Source organism: Parasteatoda tepidariorum, chromosome 4, assembly GCF_043381705.1.
Source record: "Parasteatoda tepidariorum isolate YZ-2023 chromosome 4, CAS_Ptep_4.0, whole genome shotgun sequence".
Classification (NCBI taxonomy): domain Eukaryota; kingdom Metazoa; phylum Arthropoda; class Arachnida; order Araneae; family Theridiidae; genus Parasteatoda; species Parasteatoda tepidariorum.
The window spans coordinates 24,656,215-24,676,951 of NC_092207.1; the positions used below are offsets into that span (position 1 = coordinate 24,656,215).

The window sequence follows — 20,737 nt, forward strand, 5'->3', positions numbered from 1 at the left end:
GTTTATTCGTTTTTCTTTTCCCCGTGTTAAAATACACAAACTTTAAATAAATAAATAAATAAAAAGTGTAGTGAAAGAGGGATGGCTTCATTTGTTTTGTACAAGGCAATTCAAGTTCTTCACATTTTTAAACACTTTTTTTACATTTTCCTTTTTAGTCCATTAGAAAAAGTAATCCATTGAGTAAAAAACATCAATAAAGAAGCAAGGCTTCGCTCCTCCGTTCCAATTCCAAAAAACGAAGAACAAATAAGAAAATTTGTCTCAAACAAACAATAATGGCTTTCACAGACATATCTTGATTGTTCACCGGTTTCGTAGAACACACTTTCGAATCCTTTTTTTTTTTTTCATCATTTTATTTTACAAAATCAGTGATAAGCTACGACCATCTTATTTCTCACCATTACCGTCAATAAGCCAGCATTTTTTCCCCCCGGTCAGAGCTCGCTTTACTTTTCTTTTTTCTTCTCATACAGTTTTACCATTGATCACAATGTAAAGACTGACGATTCCATCCGGTTGATTATTATTGGAATCTTCTTCCGAAATAAAAGCATTTATTTTATGGGATTTGGTTTCTATCCCTTTTCTTGGCGACACACTTGAAAGACTCTGGTACATGTTTTGCTGTGTCTCCTTTCTGCCACACATATAAGGGAATCATTAAAAAAACGGTTCAAATGCATAGATTTCCGTGGTTTATAGTAAACACCATAGATGGGATATGAGAATAATACTCCATAAGGAAATGACTGATGCATCAAAGTTTGTAGATATACTTGAAACTAAAATAAAAAAAGAAAGTGCCTTAGCAAGTATCTATGAAACAAGTTCTCAGTATTAAATTAAAGTTTTATTAACAGATAGTTTTTAGGCAAGATAGTTTAGGCAATTAATGTAAAATTAGTAAATCATACAATGTATAATTTTATGCATTACAATGTACGGCGTTTTACAGTCAGTTCCCATGATTGCAACGCAATCATTTTATTTTTTTAGCGATAAACTCTGATTGTTATTTAGAAATAAAAAACGGTTCAATTATAAGATTCTAAAATGTTTCGATGTATTATCACATATTTGATCCACTGGTCATTCCGATTCGATTGGTTTGAAGTTTAAACTTAATAATTTTGTTCGATTATCTTTAAAAAAAATTTTTTCAACTTTTCAATAACTATAAGAATGTGTGTAATATTTATTGCAATGCATTGTAAAAAATTACTGATCAAATTACAGCATAAAGTAACGGCTCGTCAGGTACATGCTTCATAAAATCCGTCATTACCATAAAATAATATACCGTAAATTTTGCTGTTATAAGAGTGATTCAGTAACTTTACGGTAATTATTACTGTAAAAATTGCGGTATATTAGAGTATTTGCTCCGTAACATGCTTCGGTAAAAATGAAGTTTGTGGGTGAATCTACTGGCAGCCTGAATTTATTATTTTCTTTTTTACAGTGCAATGCTTTTAATATTTCCTTTAGAATTTTAAATGGTAATTTTGCATTCCCCATTTTAATTTTATACGTTGACTCAAAACAGTTTTACTCAAAGTTTATTATAAAAGTAAATGAAGCTTATCTTAAAATTAAAAAATAAACATATTTAAATTTTTATTGTAAAACAAAATTAATGGTAACTACGAATCTTTAAACATTTCTTTAAACGAATCTTTAAATGCAATACTAAAATCAAATAAAAGAAGATTGAAGGAGATGTGACATAATGGGACAAAAATGGTACCATAATAATATTAATTTACTTTTTACTAGCATTGCTTGCCTTTGCTGAAACATTAAATTGATTACAATGTCAAGTTTTAAAACAAAATTGAAGAACTTAGTGCAATGTGCAAGGGCAAGGGTAGTAATACCCTTTTTTTTAAACTATATGTTATCAATCATATTAAATAACATGAAAAGCAGTCAACTACGTGTATAAAGGTGTTGCGTACCAGATTGAGCCCTAAGATGATCATCTACATGCAAACGGGATTCCTTCTGCTCTGCTATTTCCGCTTCTTGAGGTTCACTTGTCATTGTTTTCACTTCAGACAGAGTTGCCGTGCATCTCAATCTCATCTCATTCTTAATAAAGTGTCTAGATTTCACTTCAAAACGCAAACCCAGGACTGTTGATTCTCCATCTCGGTCAATGATAGATGGACGCTTTATGAGGTGCTCTGTCCTCACCTATAACATTAAACAAATCATTGTTTGTAAGCTACATATATGATTCTACAAAAATACATCGATCTAAAATACACGTCTCTGGACTTAACACTTTTTTTTGCACTATTTAAGTAATAAGTAATTATTAAGGAATATTAAGTAACAAGTTGATTTATCTTTGTATCATTATTTGAATCTTTAAACAGTCTGCAGAAATTCATAGCAGTCAAATCCGTTTTTTATACACATCAAATCTATTATACTAAGGGATCTTATTATATTTGACGAGTTTTTATATCTAATCTATTCTAAAAATACACTTCTCTGGACTTAACACTTTTCTTTGCACTATTTAAGTAATAAGTAATTATTAAATAATATTAAGTAACAAGTTGATTTATCTTTGCATCATTAATTGTATCTTTAAGCGGTCTGCAGAAATTCATAGCAGTCAAATCCATTTATTATATACATCAAATCCATTATCTTATTATATTTGATGAGTTTTTATATCTAATCTATTCTAAAAATACACGTCTCTGGACTTAACACTTTTTTTGCACTATTTAAGTAATAAGTAATTATTAAGGAATATTAAGTAACAAGTTGATTTATCTTTGTATCATTAATTGTATCTTTAATTGCAGCCTGCAGAAATTCATAGTAGTCAAATCCATTTATTACACATCAAATCTATTATCTTATTATATTTAATGAGTTTTCATATCTAATCTATTTAAGTTATATAATATGACTTAAGGAGTTTTATCAAATCTATTTAAGTAACATAATATGATTTAATGAGTTATATCAAATCTATTTAAGTTATCTATTAAGTTCGTTAAATCTATTTATATTTGCTGAGATTCCGGCCAGGTGGCCGAGCGGTTAGCGCGCCTGGCTGCGAGGCCAATGGCTGCGGGTTCGAATCTCGCACAGGGCATGGATATTTCTCTCTCTTGTGTTGTCCTCTGTTGTGTGTGATGTATGAATGTGGCCCATCCTGTAAATGGGTTAGTGGCAGTGCGACGTGGGCACTGTACTCGCCTCCATGAATTTGGTTCGCAGGTGCCCACTGGGTAACGCGAAATGAGTAACAACTCTGGCATCTTCTAAGGCGAAACGAATAAATTTCAGTGCCTGCCATTGGAAAAAAAATATTTGCTGAGATAATATGCAAATTAGTTGGATGACAAGATTCTTTTTTTTTAATATAAATAGTTCAAAAGTGAAAATTTTAGAAGCATTTGGGCATTCTGTGTTAGTGTCAACAAAATTAGTTTCAACGCTTTACTCATATCAATCTACGGCAGTTAAGCAGTTAATTCATTCGCAGTAGACAGTATAGGCTAATTAAGACAGTTTGAACATTTACTGAAAATGACTTAAGTGACTCTTAAAAAAATGACTGAGAATGATTAAGAATTATTATTGAAGAGTTTTGACATCTTTTTGTCAGTAGCATTTATGGTTCTACTTTAAAACAGATTTTTATAAGACTGCGATTCTTAAATGGACAGACTTCGAATAATGCGATAGTTATTAAAGCTTTGCAACTTTTATTTTATTTTATAACCAGTGTTGAACTGCATATCTGAATAGAACTGCAGATCTGAAGAAAACTGAGAAATAGTGTTTAAGGGAGAAACATTCTCTACAATTTGTCCCTTTTGTTTAATCACTAGTGGGCTAAGTGTAGTGCATTTTTAATAAAAGAATTTGCACGATTCATTAAAATTTTTATTTTATAACCGACATTGAACAGCCGACCCGATTCCGAGTTTACAACTACCAATGTTCAACTCCGTGTCCTTATAATTTTGAACACAACCATGAGGGCTTGGGAACTCCTGGATCAAGCAGTTGGATAAAGTAGCTTTCGTGGCGGACATTTTAATAGAAGTACTTGCTATACGTAGGGAGGAAAATCACGAAATTCTCCAATGGTCTACTCAATGGCATGGGGTTATAACCTATCACCCGTCTAGCACTAAGGATATTTTACATCAGCACTGTAGTCAATACGATCCTGGAGCAGAATTCGTATCAACGAGCCATTGTTAAAATTCCTACCTGTATAACCTCATTGGGGGAGGGGGAAGCGAATGCTTTATACTCCGAACAATCACTGCTCACATAGCATCAGTTATAATTATACACTGTTAGATGTTTTAAAATAAAATAAAACAGATTAAAACTGTTTACTGTATCCGTATTTGTTATTGGCAATCTTATGGTCTATCAGGGTACTTGACTTTGAAGCCAATGGTCGAGAGTTCGAATCCCGCTCACATGGGTGTTTTTCTTTGTGTTTTTTCTCTGTTTTGTGATGTGTGAAAGTGACCCACCTTTTACACGGGTAACTGTTGCTGTGCCGCTTTGAAACCCAGATTAACAAGTACCCGATGGGTATTGTCAAATGAGCATCTCTTTCGGCATCTTCCGTTGTTGAGAACGGAATAGCTCATTGCCATCAATAAGAAAAATAAATATTTGTGTTTACAATTAGAAAGTAATCGCAGTGTGCATTACCTCTTTGTCATTGATATACCAATGCAGTTCTGCCGGTGGTTGAGATCTCGAGGCGGTGCAATTGACATCCACTGTTTCACCTACTTGGTATTCACTCTTACCTCCTGATATTGTTGGACCATCTTTCATGGTATCTAAAAGAAAGAAAATGTCGCCATATTTGAACCATGTGAAAGAAAAAAAAAATTCTATTTTCCTAAATAACAGGGTGTTGCAACAAGTGTGGAAAATTTTGCAGTTTAATTCTTCGTGTATTATTTTGATAGCAATTCTATGCATTCTTTTGATAGTGTTTTCATTTATGAATCGGCATAAATATGGCTGAATAGCAGTGATGTCACATGTTTGATGTTCTACCAGTATGCTTTACTACAGTTGTTAGCTTGCTGATATCAATGTTTCAGAAAAATATTCCGCAACAAGTGTCTTCATTTCATTAATAGTAGGATAAATATTAATTACTTACGATTTTATTACCATGACATCCATATTCAGTGGATACCCTCACACGTGGGTCTTTTTGGCAACGAACGTGCTGATCAGTTGGCAAAAGAAGGTACTTCCCTCCCAGCCTCCCCAAACAAGGCCCTCACTTACTCTGAATTATTTTCTATCCGCAAATTTAAAGTTAATAAAGATTGGCTTGTTCCACCGGATCACAATTGGTATAACCGCAAGCGTCCTGGAAGAGACCTTGATCTTCAGGGTACACGTGCCGACCAAACCGCTACCTGCAGATTTGTCAGTGGGCATACTAAGAGCCTCACTTTCAGTGGACAAATTAAACTTTTTCCAACTTGTAAAAAGTGCAACTCCAGCAAGGCTAGTCCTCACCATCTACTTGATTGCCTGGATTTCACCGTGGAAGAGGTTCTTGAGAGATCTCTCCTTTTCCTTGATTCTTTGAAGACTCACGGCTTCATGGATCTGGTATTGCTCCGCTATCCCAGCTGGGATTGGAAACAATAACAACTTACTATTATCGTTAATTTCTGTCATTAAAACTGAATATTATACAAAAAAAGGCGTCATAAATTTGTTTAAACGATGAATCCCGTTCAACGTCAACATAAAGAAAGAGACATTGATTAGAGGCGTTGTTACTGTGCATAGTTCCACTCTACTACACTCTCGGAAACAAAACTCTAAAGAATTTCAATCTTTGAGCATTTTTTGGAGAGTCGCTTCTTCATGTACGTGATTTGTGACGAAAAGCGAACACACAAAGATACGCTGAAAATGTTTACTTGAAATGCATCTCGAAACTTCGTCGTAGCGCATTGGAGAAGAGAGTTAACCAGAATGACGAAACTAGAATTAAGATCAGACAATCAGAAATAAAGTGACAAATTAAGCCGATCTGTCTGTATTATCAAGGAGTTGGCCTCCTACCAGGAAGATCTGGGATTCGAATCTCGCTGAGGGGTGTAATTAATCTCTCTATTCTACACTGGTTATCATAAATTAAGGAAAAATCACAAAAATAGCGATAACTCTTTCAAAAGTAAGCCAAACCGTGCAAAATTTGCATATGTTGTCCACTAAGAGTAGCTGAGTAAAATTGCAATATGCAAATTAGTGGCGCTGCACTCGGCTTACGTCATCTGCCTGGAGCATAAAAGTCCAAGTTTGAGAGAAAGCACACAAATTTTACTGTGATTGCGACATTGAAAATCTGAGATAGCCAATTCGTAATAATGACCTCTAGGCATCATTTGCCTGAAGAACTACGATGGAGAGCCATCGGGAGACTAGAGGCAGGGCAGAGTCAATCAGAAGTGGCCAGATGGCTAAATGTGAGTCCATCTGTGGTTCATAGACTTTGGAGGCAATTTCAAACCACAGATTCGGCATCTAGGAGGTTCAGTCAAGGACGGCCAACTGTTACGACCAGTGCCGATGACCGATATTTGACATTAAGTGCACGCAGGAATAGAACCGCTACTCCGACACATCTTAGATCCTCTCTTGCTGCAGCCACCGGAAGGTTGGTGTCAACGTCAACTGTGCGCAGAAGGCTCCACGAAGGTGGTCTGTATGCGAGACGACCAGCCATTTGCGTGCCGCTCACATCACGCCATAGGAGAGACCGTTTGCAGTGGGCCCGACAACATGTCCACTGGACGTCAGATCAATGGAGGCCTGTTCTCTTTACGGATGAGTCCAGGTTTAGTCTAGAAAGTGACAGTAGACGTTATTTGATATGGAGAGAACCTGGGACCCGTTATCATCCATCAAACATCCGTGAAAGAGATGCATACGGAAGAGGCAGTGTCTGTGTTTGGGGAGGCATATCCTTAGGAGGGCGCACATACCTCCATGTCTTTCCAAGGGGAACCGTGAATGCTCAGGTTTATCGAGACAACATCCTTGATGCTTATGTGCGCCCATATGCCGGGGCAATTGGTGATTGCTTCCTGTTACAGGACGATAATGCAAGACCACACAGAGCTCGCATTGTTGATGATTATCTTCAACAGGAAACAATTACTCGCATGGAGTGGCCAGCTCGATCCCCGGACTTGAATCCTATCGAGCACGTTTGGGATGCTCTAGGGAGGCGTGTATCTGCCATCAATCCGCCCCCTCAGACCCTTGCCACGCTTGCAACTGCTTTACAAGAGCAATGGCTCTCACTTCCTATTGAACTGATAGACCGCATAATTGAAAGCATCACACATCGCTGTTTGTGCTGTATTGCTTCTAGAGGCAATCATATTCCATATTAAAGGTACTTTTTCTATTGCAAACCGATACTTCCAATTTGTTTATTTTATACATGTGCTAATTTCTATACTACTATTAATGTCTGATAATTTCTTTTTATGTTGTTTAATACCTTACTATGTGTTGTATATTGTGGGTAAGTTTCATAAAATTCCATGTGTAATTTCTTGAGTTATCGCGATTTTTGTGAATTTTCCTTAATTTATGATAACCAGTGTATTTGTCTTTGTTGTGCCGAAATTGTGCTCACGATTAAGTTATTATTAGAAAGGTTATATACATAAGAAACTACAAGGTTTTTTTTTAGGAAAAATTAGAAGACGAGAATAGGAATGACGAAATATTTCTTTACTTTTGGCGAAATATGTTTCCTTGAAGAAGGGGCGATAGTTATTTCGTAACTTTGACAAAATATTCACTCAGAGCATATAACTGAAAACGGTTTCGTCTGAAATGAAGAAAGTTTCATGATATTTGAGTATACATTTTTTCCAATGTATACAGTCATACCATGTGATAAGTCATAAATTTCTTCATTAAATAAAATAAAAGTAATTTACTTTTCAAATGTTGTTATCGCTTGTTAATTTTAGACATTTAAACTTTAATTATTTTAATTTCAAATTTTTAGCCGTTTCTAATATTACTTTTACGTAAACTTAATAAACTATAGTGATTATATTTAAAAAAATTTTGCTGGTTTAAATATCAAACAAATATAATAGAATAAAATACTGTGTTTCATTTAAGATAAAAACTTGAATACAATAAAATGGCGCTATATAAAAATATTTATTGTAACAAATAAAAAAACATAAAAATCATAAATTTTGATGATAGCAAAAAAGTGTTTTTGGTTATTCAGTTTTAGATTTTTGTTACAACCTTAATATGACAAAAAAGAGAAGAAAAAAGACACCGTGTATAATTTACATATTCCGTAAAACCTGTAGCGTAATATCTCTTCGAATATGATGTTGATCAACCCAGATAATTGTATAAAGGAATACTTTGAAACGATCATGAAGATACGATTTAAAAGGTGTAATTCAAACATTTCAAATTGAATAAACCTACAACAAATTCTCGTTTTTCAAGTCCATAGGAGAGTTAATTTTACTTCCCTTAACTCCAATGTTCGCGCGTATTTGAATATCGTCAGTTACTTGCTTGCAACATAAAATGAGTTGGCGAGATCTTTTTGCTGTCTTTTAAGCTGATATTCCTTAACAGAAGCAAAATTTGCAGTTAAAATATTCACCTTTTTAGTTGAGTAATAAGAATATAAATAAATTTTTATTTTTAAATCTCTCAATAATTTTATAACGTAAAATTTCTATTCGCCTCCGTTTTGCTAAGCCTAATTCGAATCCATCTAATATTCTCTTTGTTAGACGCGTACGTTTGATGCATAAACTATCTTTTTTTTTTTTTATTAGATGTATAGATGCATGCTAAATTAATAATAATTATTTTTATATTGCATTTTAAAAATAAAGTTACTGACATTTATGTCTATCTTATCTTATTGTAAATATAAAGTGCAGTGTTTTAATGAAAAACAAAATAGTCACGACTACTTTGCACCAAAAGAACATTGGTGTCTTAAAACACTAAATCCAAGAATTTCGTATGAACGTTTCCATAGTAGTCGCCAATACTACAATTTCCATAGTAGTATCTTCCAAAGTAGTCACATCCATTTTTGGCGTTGGCAGTGCCAAAGCATTAAATGGTGTTTTATAAAAGTACTTACTTAGAAAATATTTTCTGCGAGAAGTTTACTTTCGAAAAGTTAAATTACATAAAATAAAATGTTAAAGGCACAAATAATATGTCATAAAAGAAAACAATTTGTTATCAGGAGTTTTAAAATTGGCACGGAAAATGACATAGTCTAAAGTATTTTCGTGAAACATAAACCTTTTTTAATATACGTTCAAATACTCGCCTTTAAAGGCTATTTTATTATTTCTGTGCTTTAACCGCATTAAATAAGAAGCGATTGTTCACGTTTAAAAAAATTAAAATACTCTTAATGATGAAATAAAGTTGCTTTTCTTAATTTCTTGTTATATATATTTAAAATTTAAAATTTTTGAGAGAAGGAATAAATTGACTCAGTAATTTTTAAAAAAATCTATAATAAGAAAAAATTAGTATGCTCGTGGGTAACCACTTCATATTTCCAGAGATATTTGTGCTATGATCTTGAAATTCATACAGCATGTACAAAGGGTAGTTTTAACCTTTTATCCAAAAAGCATTCAAAAATATCAATTAATCAGTTCGTTGGAATGTTTGAAAAAGGAAATTTTGTCATATGTTCTAGCATTAGGCTTTGTACAGTTCGTTGGAATGTTCGAAAAAGGAAATTTTGTCATATATTCTAGCATTAGACTTTGTTCTGTTCGTTGGAATATTTGAAAGAGGAAAATTTTCATATGTTCTAGCATTCGGCTTTGTTGCAATTTCAACTGCATTGTGAAAAAAAAAACATTTGACGTATCTAAATACCAAAAATAGAGGCAAACAGCAAAGTAGTGTTTCACGAAATATTGCACCACACCGAAAAAAAGGATAGTCCTTGGTGTTCCTAGAATGTTCTTTAAAACTATTTGATGTAAGTACCCGCCTCCATGTTTGATATTGAGTAACACTAAAATTAATAATTGCAGTAAAATATGATTCACATAAGAATCAGTCGTTACTTTTATGAAAACAAGAATCATAAATTTAGGATGCATACATATAATATTTCTTAAAAGAAAATTCGATTGCTAATCGAGCATGCGCACAGCACAAACAGAATATTAATATGAATTCGAACAAAACTAAAACGAATAGAATCGTATGTAATAATTTTATAGTTAAGTACTATAAAATTATTTCATACGATTTATAGATTTATGTAAATCTTGTGAGAACATAAATATCTTTGTTGTACAACTAAAAACATACAAGAATATTATAACAGTTTATGTCAGTAACTTGTTTAATCAATCCGATAAGAAGAGTGAAGTTATTTAGCAAACAGTCTGCAACAATCAATACTTTTTATCACTATGTAAAGTGAAGTGAAACTTCCTAGGTAGTCTCTGTCCGTTTTGTCACTTAAATCCGGCATGAAACTCATATTTCACCAGTACACTTCATATAAACAAACCTCTATATTGTCATTGTATTTGAATTGCACGATTACTGGCCACAAACTTCTAATAATGGTCCAAAAGCACTTGTTATACATTTAAAAATGCCCCACCATTATTTCACGCAGAGATTTAGTTAAATAGTTTTAATATTCCCTAATTATTCAGCAAATTTAAGTATCTTCTGTTGTTGTTACTTATGTCACTTGCCATTACAAGCAAGCCTGCTTAAAATCAAGCGAATTTTTAAGGTTTTTAAAGTTTAGGGTACGTTTCTTGTTTTTTCAGTGGCGCCATCTATGATCAACAATACAACTTCACCCGCACACAAGTCAGATCTCGCTTTACAGGAAGGACTCAATCATACTCAATTCATTCATCCACAGATCGTTATTTTGACCTGAACCAGAGAACAATCAATCTCCAATTCAGCACCCCCAAAGGTATTGATTTGTTATAGGAGCTTGGAGGACTTTGTCACCCTGACAAATTTAAAGAACACCAGACACTATTTAATGCACGACGATTCTTTGGTCGGCAGAATTCGAACTCCTATCTTCACGTTCATGATCCCAACGTTAGACCAACCAGAATAACTCGGCCTTATACAATCTTCTTCACCAACGAGCTGCATATTGGTGTAAACTTTATCAATTATTGGTGTTAAGATTTAATTGCATCATTTGATACTCTGTTAGGTATTAACTTGATATAAAGTAATGCATCGTGCACTTTTAAGAGTTTATCAACAACAAAATGTAATAGGTATTGCACCACAGTTTCTACTGTATGTAGAAGATTCTTTTTTTTTCTTCAAATAACTAAAATACAATGCTTTTGATGTTTGCCAGTATACAGCTCTGTTTAGCTCGAAATAGAGTTAATTGGGCTTGCCCATTTTTTATTCTTCATGCAGCCGACCAGGTGGCCGAGTGGTTAGCGTGCCGGCCCTATAAACGGGTTGTGGTTATATGACGTGGGCGACGCTACTCCACCGCAGTGGCTTAGCCGTAGGTGCTCACTGGGTAATGATAGAAAGTAGCAATTCTGGCATTTCTGAGGCCAATTGGAAACAGACCCAAGTGCCCGCCTTTAACCAAAAAAGAAAAATATTCTTCATGCATTTTTTACATTTTGAATAATAGATCTTTAATAGAATGGAGGTCCTATTCTGAATATATGACTCTTCAAACATTCATGGCAGTAAGTAGCCATACGTAAAAATCTAGGACTCATAGAAACATATACCTAGCCCCTTAGCAACTACGACGTGGCTATGATAAGAGAACAACTCAGTAACGTCCTATACTATTCTCAACTATTTTCTATTTTATATTACAGACAAAAATTCTGGAGATCGGTTCTTATCGTTCTTTATTATGTTGAACTGATGACCGGAAGATCGGAGACGGGATTATGTTTAAAAAAATCATAAATCATTCTTTATTTGTTATATCAGTTCATATTCGAAATACAGGTTTATTTATAATTCCCTCCGCCTGTAAACACCATTTTTCTTAACTACAACTGGCTTCAGTGGTACATGTTACTGCCATCTACCGGCAACTGCTTAAAACTTCGGAACAATTTTATATGATCTTTTTTGCCATATTCGTCTCCGTTTTTTTACTATAACGCTTCGAAACTCCGGATGGAATTATGAATAACCCTGTATAATAGAGGAACACCGAGAAATCAGGACTCCTTTCTTAAAAAAATAATTAATGTACTAAAGTGAAAAATTGCTTAATTGTGGAAATTCGCATTAAACAACAATCGCATTGTTCATTGTCGATGTGAATTGCATTACTGTAATAGTTAAACTTTATTTTGATGAGCTTAAGTTTTAAAAGCAGGTTTTGATTAATTTAATAATATAAAGTTGCTCTGAAGGACAACAAACAATAATAAAAGTTGCAATTATTTTAGCTTTATGAATTGTTTCTGCTGAAGTTTTTCAGTTTCGTGCCAAATTCTGTAGTATTGATTAATACTGATTTATTGATTATATACTTTCTTTGTTATTATCCTTTATTCTTTATTTTTTATTATTACGAAGCACAGGTAATTATCCAACAAGATAATAAAGTTTATAATTTCCATAAGATTTCCATAATAAAGTTTATAATTCTGTGTAATAAAGAACTTTCGTCGATGTTCAAACATCAAACAGAATTCAAATCGCTTAAAAATTATTTCTAAAATGACAAACCTTTTAAACAAACAAATTATAAACAGAAGTATATTGTTTTAACGAAACAAGTAAAATAATACGCAGAAAAAAAAACTGATAAAATTACCAAGCACCATGGTATTGACATTTTTATTAACAAAAACCATAATTCTGGTAATAAAACTAAAATATATGGTCTCTAAACTATTTATTTGGTAATTTTCCTGTTCATATAGTAGCGTTTTAACGGAAATTCTGGTTTTCAAAGATATATAGTTCTTATTTTCTCACAAAAAACACAGAACATAAATTAAATTTAACCAAATAAATGTTTTTAATTACGTGCTCTAAGCTATCATGACAGTTACCAAATTGTATGGAATTTCACCATATTTACCAAACTTTATTACACAATATAAAACACATTTTATTGTTAATTTTACCAAAATCAATACTAAAGCGTTTCCCAAAAAACTTACTGTTCATTTTCGCTTTCCCACAGACCCAGAAACTCAGTAAATGTTTTCATATTCTTGTAGTTTTGATTATATATTTTTCTCGTCTATCAGGAATGTTATATATAACCTAAATATCCAGACACAGAACTTCAGTGTTTATTTATTGGATTCTGTTTTTGGACACTGATGAAGATTTTTCATTGAAGAACCAAAACAATATCCTTATTTATCAGCTTTTTCTTTGCTTTCTCACGCTTTTTTAGTTTATGTATATTTTACATAATGTTCACTCTTTTTTTCACCTGAATACTAAAAAAATGTTGATTGCAAATGAAGCAAATGGAAGTAAAAAGTGAATTTACCAAAATCGGACAAAGTTGCAGCTGCAGCTCTTGTTGAATTCGTGATCGTGATTTCCTCACTTCTGAGCATGTGTGCTTGAGAAATCATGGCCTCACATTGTAATCTCATCTTTCCATCTTCAAAGTGCTCATGCTTAGCGTAAAACGTCAACACAAGAATCGATGTAAACAAACCAACAGGCTCTTCAACTGGGGTTTGGCGATGAAGTTGACTACTACGAGGCTATAATAAAAATATAAATTATAACTTCATTATTATAATTTAATTTAAATATATAGTTAAACTAATTAAATTGCAAGTATTCAGTTACATAATTGGTTTTATGACTATTTGAACCAGTCTGTGACAGTGAGTTTTTGGAGCAGTTTAGAAATGCCTTTTTAAACTATTAGAAATATTGAGAAACAATGATCCCCTCTCAGGAATTCTAATCAGAATAAAAAGTACGCTGTAGTAATTAGAACAATAATTATTATTAAAAAATAATGCAGCAGAAGCAATTGATATCTTACATTTTGGTAACTTTTAATCTAAAAATAAAATCATGGCTTTTAAGCAAGTAAGAGCAGGGGATAGAGCTTTCTCCTTCCAATTGGGTGAACTGGATTTAAATCCTAGCGATAACTGGTCAATACGAATTCTGCATACGGCTTGTACCGATCACGATGCTGACGTAAAATATCCTCAGTGGTAGACGGATCATGGGATAGAGTCCCCTTTCCGTCAGACTAACTGTGGGAGGTTTTCGTGGTTTTCCTATCCATGCATCGTGGATGTGGGTTAGTTCCATCAAAAAAGTCCTCCACAAAGGCGAAATTCCCCCAATGCTTAATCAAGGAGTTCTCTTGTCTTCTGAATAGGGTTCAAAATTACAAAGCTAAGGAGTTGGACATTAGTAGGCGTTAACCCAAAATCGGGTTCAACGACGATTATAAATATTTTCTGAAAAATAATTAGTTTGTGCATTTTCAACACATATATGTCAAATTGCTGTTGTCCTGAACAAAAATGTTTCTTCGAAGCTTGTATTGGGGATCAAAATAATTGAAACGTAAGCAATATTTTTTAACAAAACCTTTAAAAGTAAATTAATAACTATAAATTTCTAATATATATATGAAATTCTATAACTATGCGTATATTCTTACCTCAATTTCTCTACTGTTTATAAGCCACTTCAAAAATGCTGCTGGTCTTGAAGGTGCAGATATACATGTTACATTTACCATATCTCCAATACCATAATGCTGTTTGCTGCCCAAGATTTGAGGCCTTGTACTGGGATTGACTGAATGAAATAAAATAATGAGGATTGACTAAATTAGTTTGAAATGATAACTATAAAGCTTATATTTTCAATTAAATTAGCGATTTTTCTATTGAATTTCGATTGCTTTTAAAACTTAATTAACATATTACGTTTTGTATTGTTTTTTTCTTTCAAAAATTACTTATATTTCAAATCAATAATATTTACTCCCTTTGGAGTGATGCTTGATGTCTTTAAAAAATCTAGGCACGCTAAAGTTTTATATTTTAAAAAAAATTTTTCTATTCTGTAAATGAAATAATTAAACAAACATCAATTTTAGAAATCTTTGATTTTGTAACGAGTATTTAAGTAAAATATCCATTGAATCTACGCTGATTATATGTTAATTAAAAATAAGAAAACTTTGTCGAAGATAAAAATTAACATAATTAATGAATTAAATACAATATTAAGGAAACAATTAAGCATTTAACTTCTAACTGAACCAAATAAAAATACATTCTAAAAAATTCTAAAAACTGAACAAAAGCAAAGAAGGTAATAACAATGCAATTTTAGATTTCGTTAATCAGTGAAATGAATGAAAGACATTAAATAGATACTTTTTATTATATATAATAAAAAATTACGTATTTATAAAATAAAAATTTATACCAAACAAGAAGAAGGTGCATACATTAATGCTAAAATTGACAAAATGTTGGCATAAAAGTGATCATAAGAAATAAAACTTTTCATTTCATTGGTATTAATAATGCGATTCAATATCATTGTTATACAGAAACTAATAAAAAAGAAAAGAAAAGAATAGAGATGAAGAAAAAAAAACACTTTAAGAAAAGGTTTTATTGCTCACCATAAATCCTCATCTCTCTTTCTCCTTTCACAGTTCGAAAAATAGGCGCTTCCGAAGAAACTTCGCATCGATAAATTCCCTCTGAATTAACATCAGTGGTTGGCATATATATGTTTCCTTCATGACTTCTTCTTAGCTAAATTCATGAAATATAGTTGATTTAAAATGTAAAATAGCATTTGCTATTAAAAATATTAAAAAAAATGTGATATAGGCAGAGAAAAAAAATTTTTCAACGAAATTTACATCAGTTAGAAAACGATTGAATCGTGTATGATGCATTGTCATCAAAAACGGAGTTTCAGTACAGATTTATGTGCTCTATCTAGTTCAAAATTAGTGGAAATTTTGATCATAAGACGTCACATCAGTTTAATACGAGGACAATTTAAGTCAAGTAAAAATTCATTTTTAATATTGAGTTTATTCAATCCATATTTTGAGTCATTCATATTTTGAGTCAATTTAAATAAAATTAGAAATTCATATTAAAATATCGCTGTAAAGATAACTGTATTTCTTTAGATTTGTGACAAAAGGCTGTGCTGCTAATTAGATTCACTGAAATATTAAGTTAACAAAAAATAATTTTTTTGTATTATATTTTTTATAAAAAAATAGCCTCAAGTTTAAAACAATTTACATATTCCATCGTAACACAATGATCAAGCTATGGATTAATATTGGTGGACGTTAATATTAATATATTAATTAATAATAGAAAAAGAAGAAGTTAATTGATTTTCCTTAATATCTTTCTATTATAGAGAGTAACAACTTATATTATTTCTACAACTATAATATTTATTTAAACGATTTTTAAATTGAAAAAATTTAATTAAATTGCACAGGACATTAAAAAGAATACCAGACGTAGAAATTTCTCTTATCTACTTAACTTTTTGTAAACCTTAAAAAAGGATTATTTTTCAGTATGCTTAAGTAAAGTATCACAACAAAACTAAAAAGATGCGTATAAATTCTATTAAACTGATTAATTGAAAATATTTTTTTAATGTTGTGAAGCTCATTTTTTATTATGTTTATTTATAGCGGATTCAATTTTAATTTAATTAACTAGTATTTATTAATTAAAGACGGTCGCTATTAATTTAGATTGTAGCGTTGTTTGCCATAACTAAACGAAAGGTAAAAGAACTGAAAAAATATTTTCTATTAAATATATTATTAGAAATTAAAAAAATATGTATATATACTCATTTTTAAACACATTTTGTTTTTAAAACAGAGTCAGTTAAACACAAGCAAAGAAAAAACTTTAGATTTCGTTTTTACTTTTTTAAAAAAATATTACAAAGATCTCTGCTTCAATATTTAAATTTTTTAGGTTTAGAAAGTTGTAGTTTTTTTAGAAACAAAGAAGCAAAAATAGAATTTAGAAGCAAAAATATGTACCGTAAATTTAAATCATTTTGTTCTTAACTACAGTTAAAAAATGTTTAGCATAAATTACAGTGCAATATAACTTTTTTTCCAATTTGCTTAAGAAAATATAACTATTTCCCTTTCTACTTTTGGTGAAAAAATATAAATTATCGAATTTCTCCCAATACTTGATCCATGAGTTCCCTTGTCTTCTAGATTGGGTTCAAAATTACAAGGCTACGGAGTCGAATATTAGTAGTCGTAAACCCAAATTTACGTCGGCTGTTCACCGACGGTTATAAGATAAAATAAAATTATTAAAACCGTTCGATGATGGATTTGTCAAGAATAAACAACATTAGTATAAATTTAATTTTGATATACTAAGGAAATCCTACCTATAATTTCCTTTTATTATTAGACAAAGCAATATTATTAGTCCTACATTGTTGCCAACAATGTAGGACTAATAATATTAGGAATGATTAATTATCATGATTAATTATTAGGAATGATTAATTATTAGAGATAATTACTAAAAATTATTTTTGAAAGAACCAATAAGATTCCAACCTATAATTTTGTGTAATTTAAATGAACTCAAATTCCAAGAAAGAGTAAATGACGGAAAAATTCTTAGTGATTAAAGATTAAGTTATTACAAATCACATGTTGTCAGGTGTAGAATAAAGGGAAAATCTTATTTTAGAATTTCAGTGAATACGTACTACTCCTAACTCATTTTCCTTTTTCATTTTCTTTCAGTTTTTAATTCGCTTCTCTAATTTCGTGTATTTGGGATGTTGCTTTTTGAGCCTATTCTTATATACTTGAACAAAAATATTAATTTAATGCCTGGTAAAAAATATGCTAAATATTTTAAATTTTTATACATGTTGTAAACGGTACAAGGAGCTTAATTCAGAGGGGACCTTCGGAGCGACAACCTGCTACTCTGAATACAAAACAAAACCCTTTTGAATTTAATTTTGTTCCAGAATTTTTCCCGTCTTGTAAAGCGTGTGGGGATAAGGGATTTAAAACTCGCTGCAATATTGACAAAAAGCAAATAATTCAAAATAACGATAGCTGTAAATCTGTTTGTGAAATTAATGATGCTATTTATATGTTAACCTGTTGTTTTTGTAATATGAAACATGTTGGACAAAGTAGTAACTCTCTCAATTTTAGAATTGATCAACAGATATGAACAGCAATAAAATTAGGAGTAACCTATAATTGAATCATTTTAAAGTACATAATTTTAACAAAGTTAAAATTAATATTTTAGATATAGTAGAAGATATTTATTTAATACCACGAAAAGAAATTAATTACAAGCTTTTATACAAAAAAATCTTGCCATATGGACTAAATGATACCTTCCAACATACACAGATTAATAATAACTTTTTAACTTACTCATTTTGTCACATTAAAGTAAGCGTACAAATTGAGGTAAACGGTAAACAGGGTATAATAAAACTATGTTATAGGTGACAAATTAAATGTTTTTTTAATAAGGAAAAAGATTTTAATTAACATTACAACATTAAACAAATAAAAGATTTTATATTCCCTATTAAAGATAATGATAGATTTATAAGTTAAAGATCTTATTAACAACTTTTCTTTCACTAGTTTGCACTTCAAAATTATTTGCTTCGATCTTTCTAAAGTAAAAAGGCTTACATTTTCACCAATTAAAAAGAAAAATTTTGATAACTTATATATTCGTTACTAACTTTCAAAATCCATTGTTTATTTTTCATAATATTTCTGAAAATTTAAGAACTTTGTTTAAATTAAAAGACTTTAAGAAAATCAAAAGCTATAAGACTCTTAGATAGAACTACTTTAAATTATAATGATATTAGCAAACATTTAGAGAAGTTTCCGATTATGAATGTCACTGTGAAGAAGAGAAATATTTTGAATTTGTTGATAAACATCATAAACATACTGATAATTTAAATATAGAAGAAAACTTAGAACTACGAGATTTGATGTTAAAAGGCGCAAAATTTAGATCCATTTACCATATATCAATTAATAAGATTATAAAATACTTTCTTAATGATCACATTAAATTTTGTTTAAAGATATCAAAAAGCTTCTCTTTAACTTTAAGTATATTAACAGAATGAAAGTGGGCTGTTCATTATTACTTTAAAAACTTCATTTTTAATAATAAGGAAAACTTAATAAGAATTCAGCAATTTTTTTCAAAATTGATTGATAGATTAACTAACTACAAAAAAATGTTGTAATTACCCCCATAGACAAAGCTAGTAATAAATATGCAATCTTCTGTGAAAAATTCTATGTTGAACTCTTAAATAAAGAGTTAAATAATAGTAAAAAATTTAAGCTTTTTAATTCAAATAATAATGTTATCATTAAAAAAATTTTAGCTTAATATAAGAGGTAAAAAATTAAAATTGAGAATATGCAATTTCTATACTTAATAATGTGTCCAAAATTTCATAAAATTCCTATTAAATTTAGAACAATCAATTGTGTATCTAATGCTTGCCTAACTAAACCTTACATAATTTTCTCAAACTATTTAAATAAAATTATCAAAAATATTATAGAATTTTTTTCTTGGATCATCACTAATAATCAACCTATTTTATAATTTATTAAACAAAAAAAAATTATTGTATTGTGACATTTGATTTCCAAGATCTCTTTAATAGCTTTCCCTAAAAGACTAAACAAAAAGATATCAATAACTCTACAGAACATACGTTATTTTGAGTTATTGCTATGATTTTAAAAATATCCTTGATTGCTATTTTGATTATTGGGAAATTCTAATTAGTTTTTGTCTTTTAAATATAATTATCTTTTCGTTGGAAAACATATTTTTGCTCAAATTGATGGAATATCAAAATGATCTAATTATTCATCACTCTTAGCTAATTTATTTTTACATTATAAGGAAAAAAATTATACTCTTAATATTAAATTTGTTTTGCATTTATTGATGATTTAACTTCATTTATTTTCAAAATTATACAATTTTGTTAAATAATATTTGCTCCAAGGAATTAATAATGACGATAATGTTAATTTTAATTTTTTTAAATTTAAGTATTAAAAAGGAAGAAAATATCTGCATAGTTTATTTATACCATAAAAGAAATGATTTTAAATTTAATATAAATAAACTAATTACATAGAATTCTAATGTTTCCAAAAACGTTTATGTAAATACCATTTTTAATCAAATGAATAGAATTAAAAAGGTTTGTAGTAATGCTTATTTATCAAGCAAAAAAATAAATAAATGGAAGAACTATTTTTTAATTTAATACGAAACAATGGATAATTAACCAATGTAATTAGATTCTGAATAAAATTGTTGAGTTAATTGTATGTTGTAATTAAAATTACTTTGCAAACTAAATTTATATTTTTACCATGTGCTAATTCGGGTTAATCAGTGGCTAAAAATCTTCTATTATTTAATAAAGGATTCTTTAGAATAATTTTTTTTTCATTAAGTGCTTTTTTAATTATTATTTTTAAATTATTATTTTTTCATTAAATGCTGAAAATTTTCTAAAATCATCAATATAATTAAAATTCAACGTTATTAACATTAAAATTTTATAATTAAAATGAACAGCC

At 30.4% G+C, this 20,737-nt stretch overlaps 1 protein-coding gene across 1 annotated transcript in view; it reads right to left on the minus strand.

The window, feature by feature from the left end:
- Positions 1-338: 338 nt before the first annotated feature.
- Positions 339-20,737, minus strand: part of LOC107447418 (uncharacterized) — an 87,534-nt gene continuing 67,135 nt past the window's right edge. Inside the window, exons 3-8 of the mRNA XM_016062333.3 lie at positions 15,713-15,848; positions 14,732-14,871; positions 13,583-13,805; positions 4,714-4,847; positions 1,965-2,202; positions 339-788 (exon numbers count right to left, since the gene is read on the minus strand). Of these exons, the coding sequence (XP_015917819.1) occupies positions 703-788; positions 1,965-2,202; positions 4,714-4,847; positions 13,583-13,805; positions 14,732-14,871; positions 15,713-15,848 (957 nt within the window). The 3' untranslated portion in view covers positions 339-702. The remainder of the gene's footprint in view (positions 789-1,964; positions 2,203-4,713; positions 4,848-13,582; positions 13,806-14,731; positions 14,872-15,712; positions 15,849-20,737) is intronic.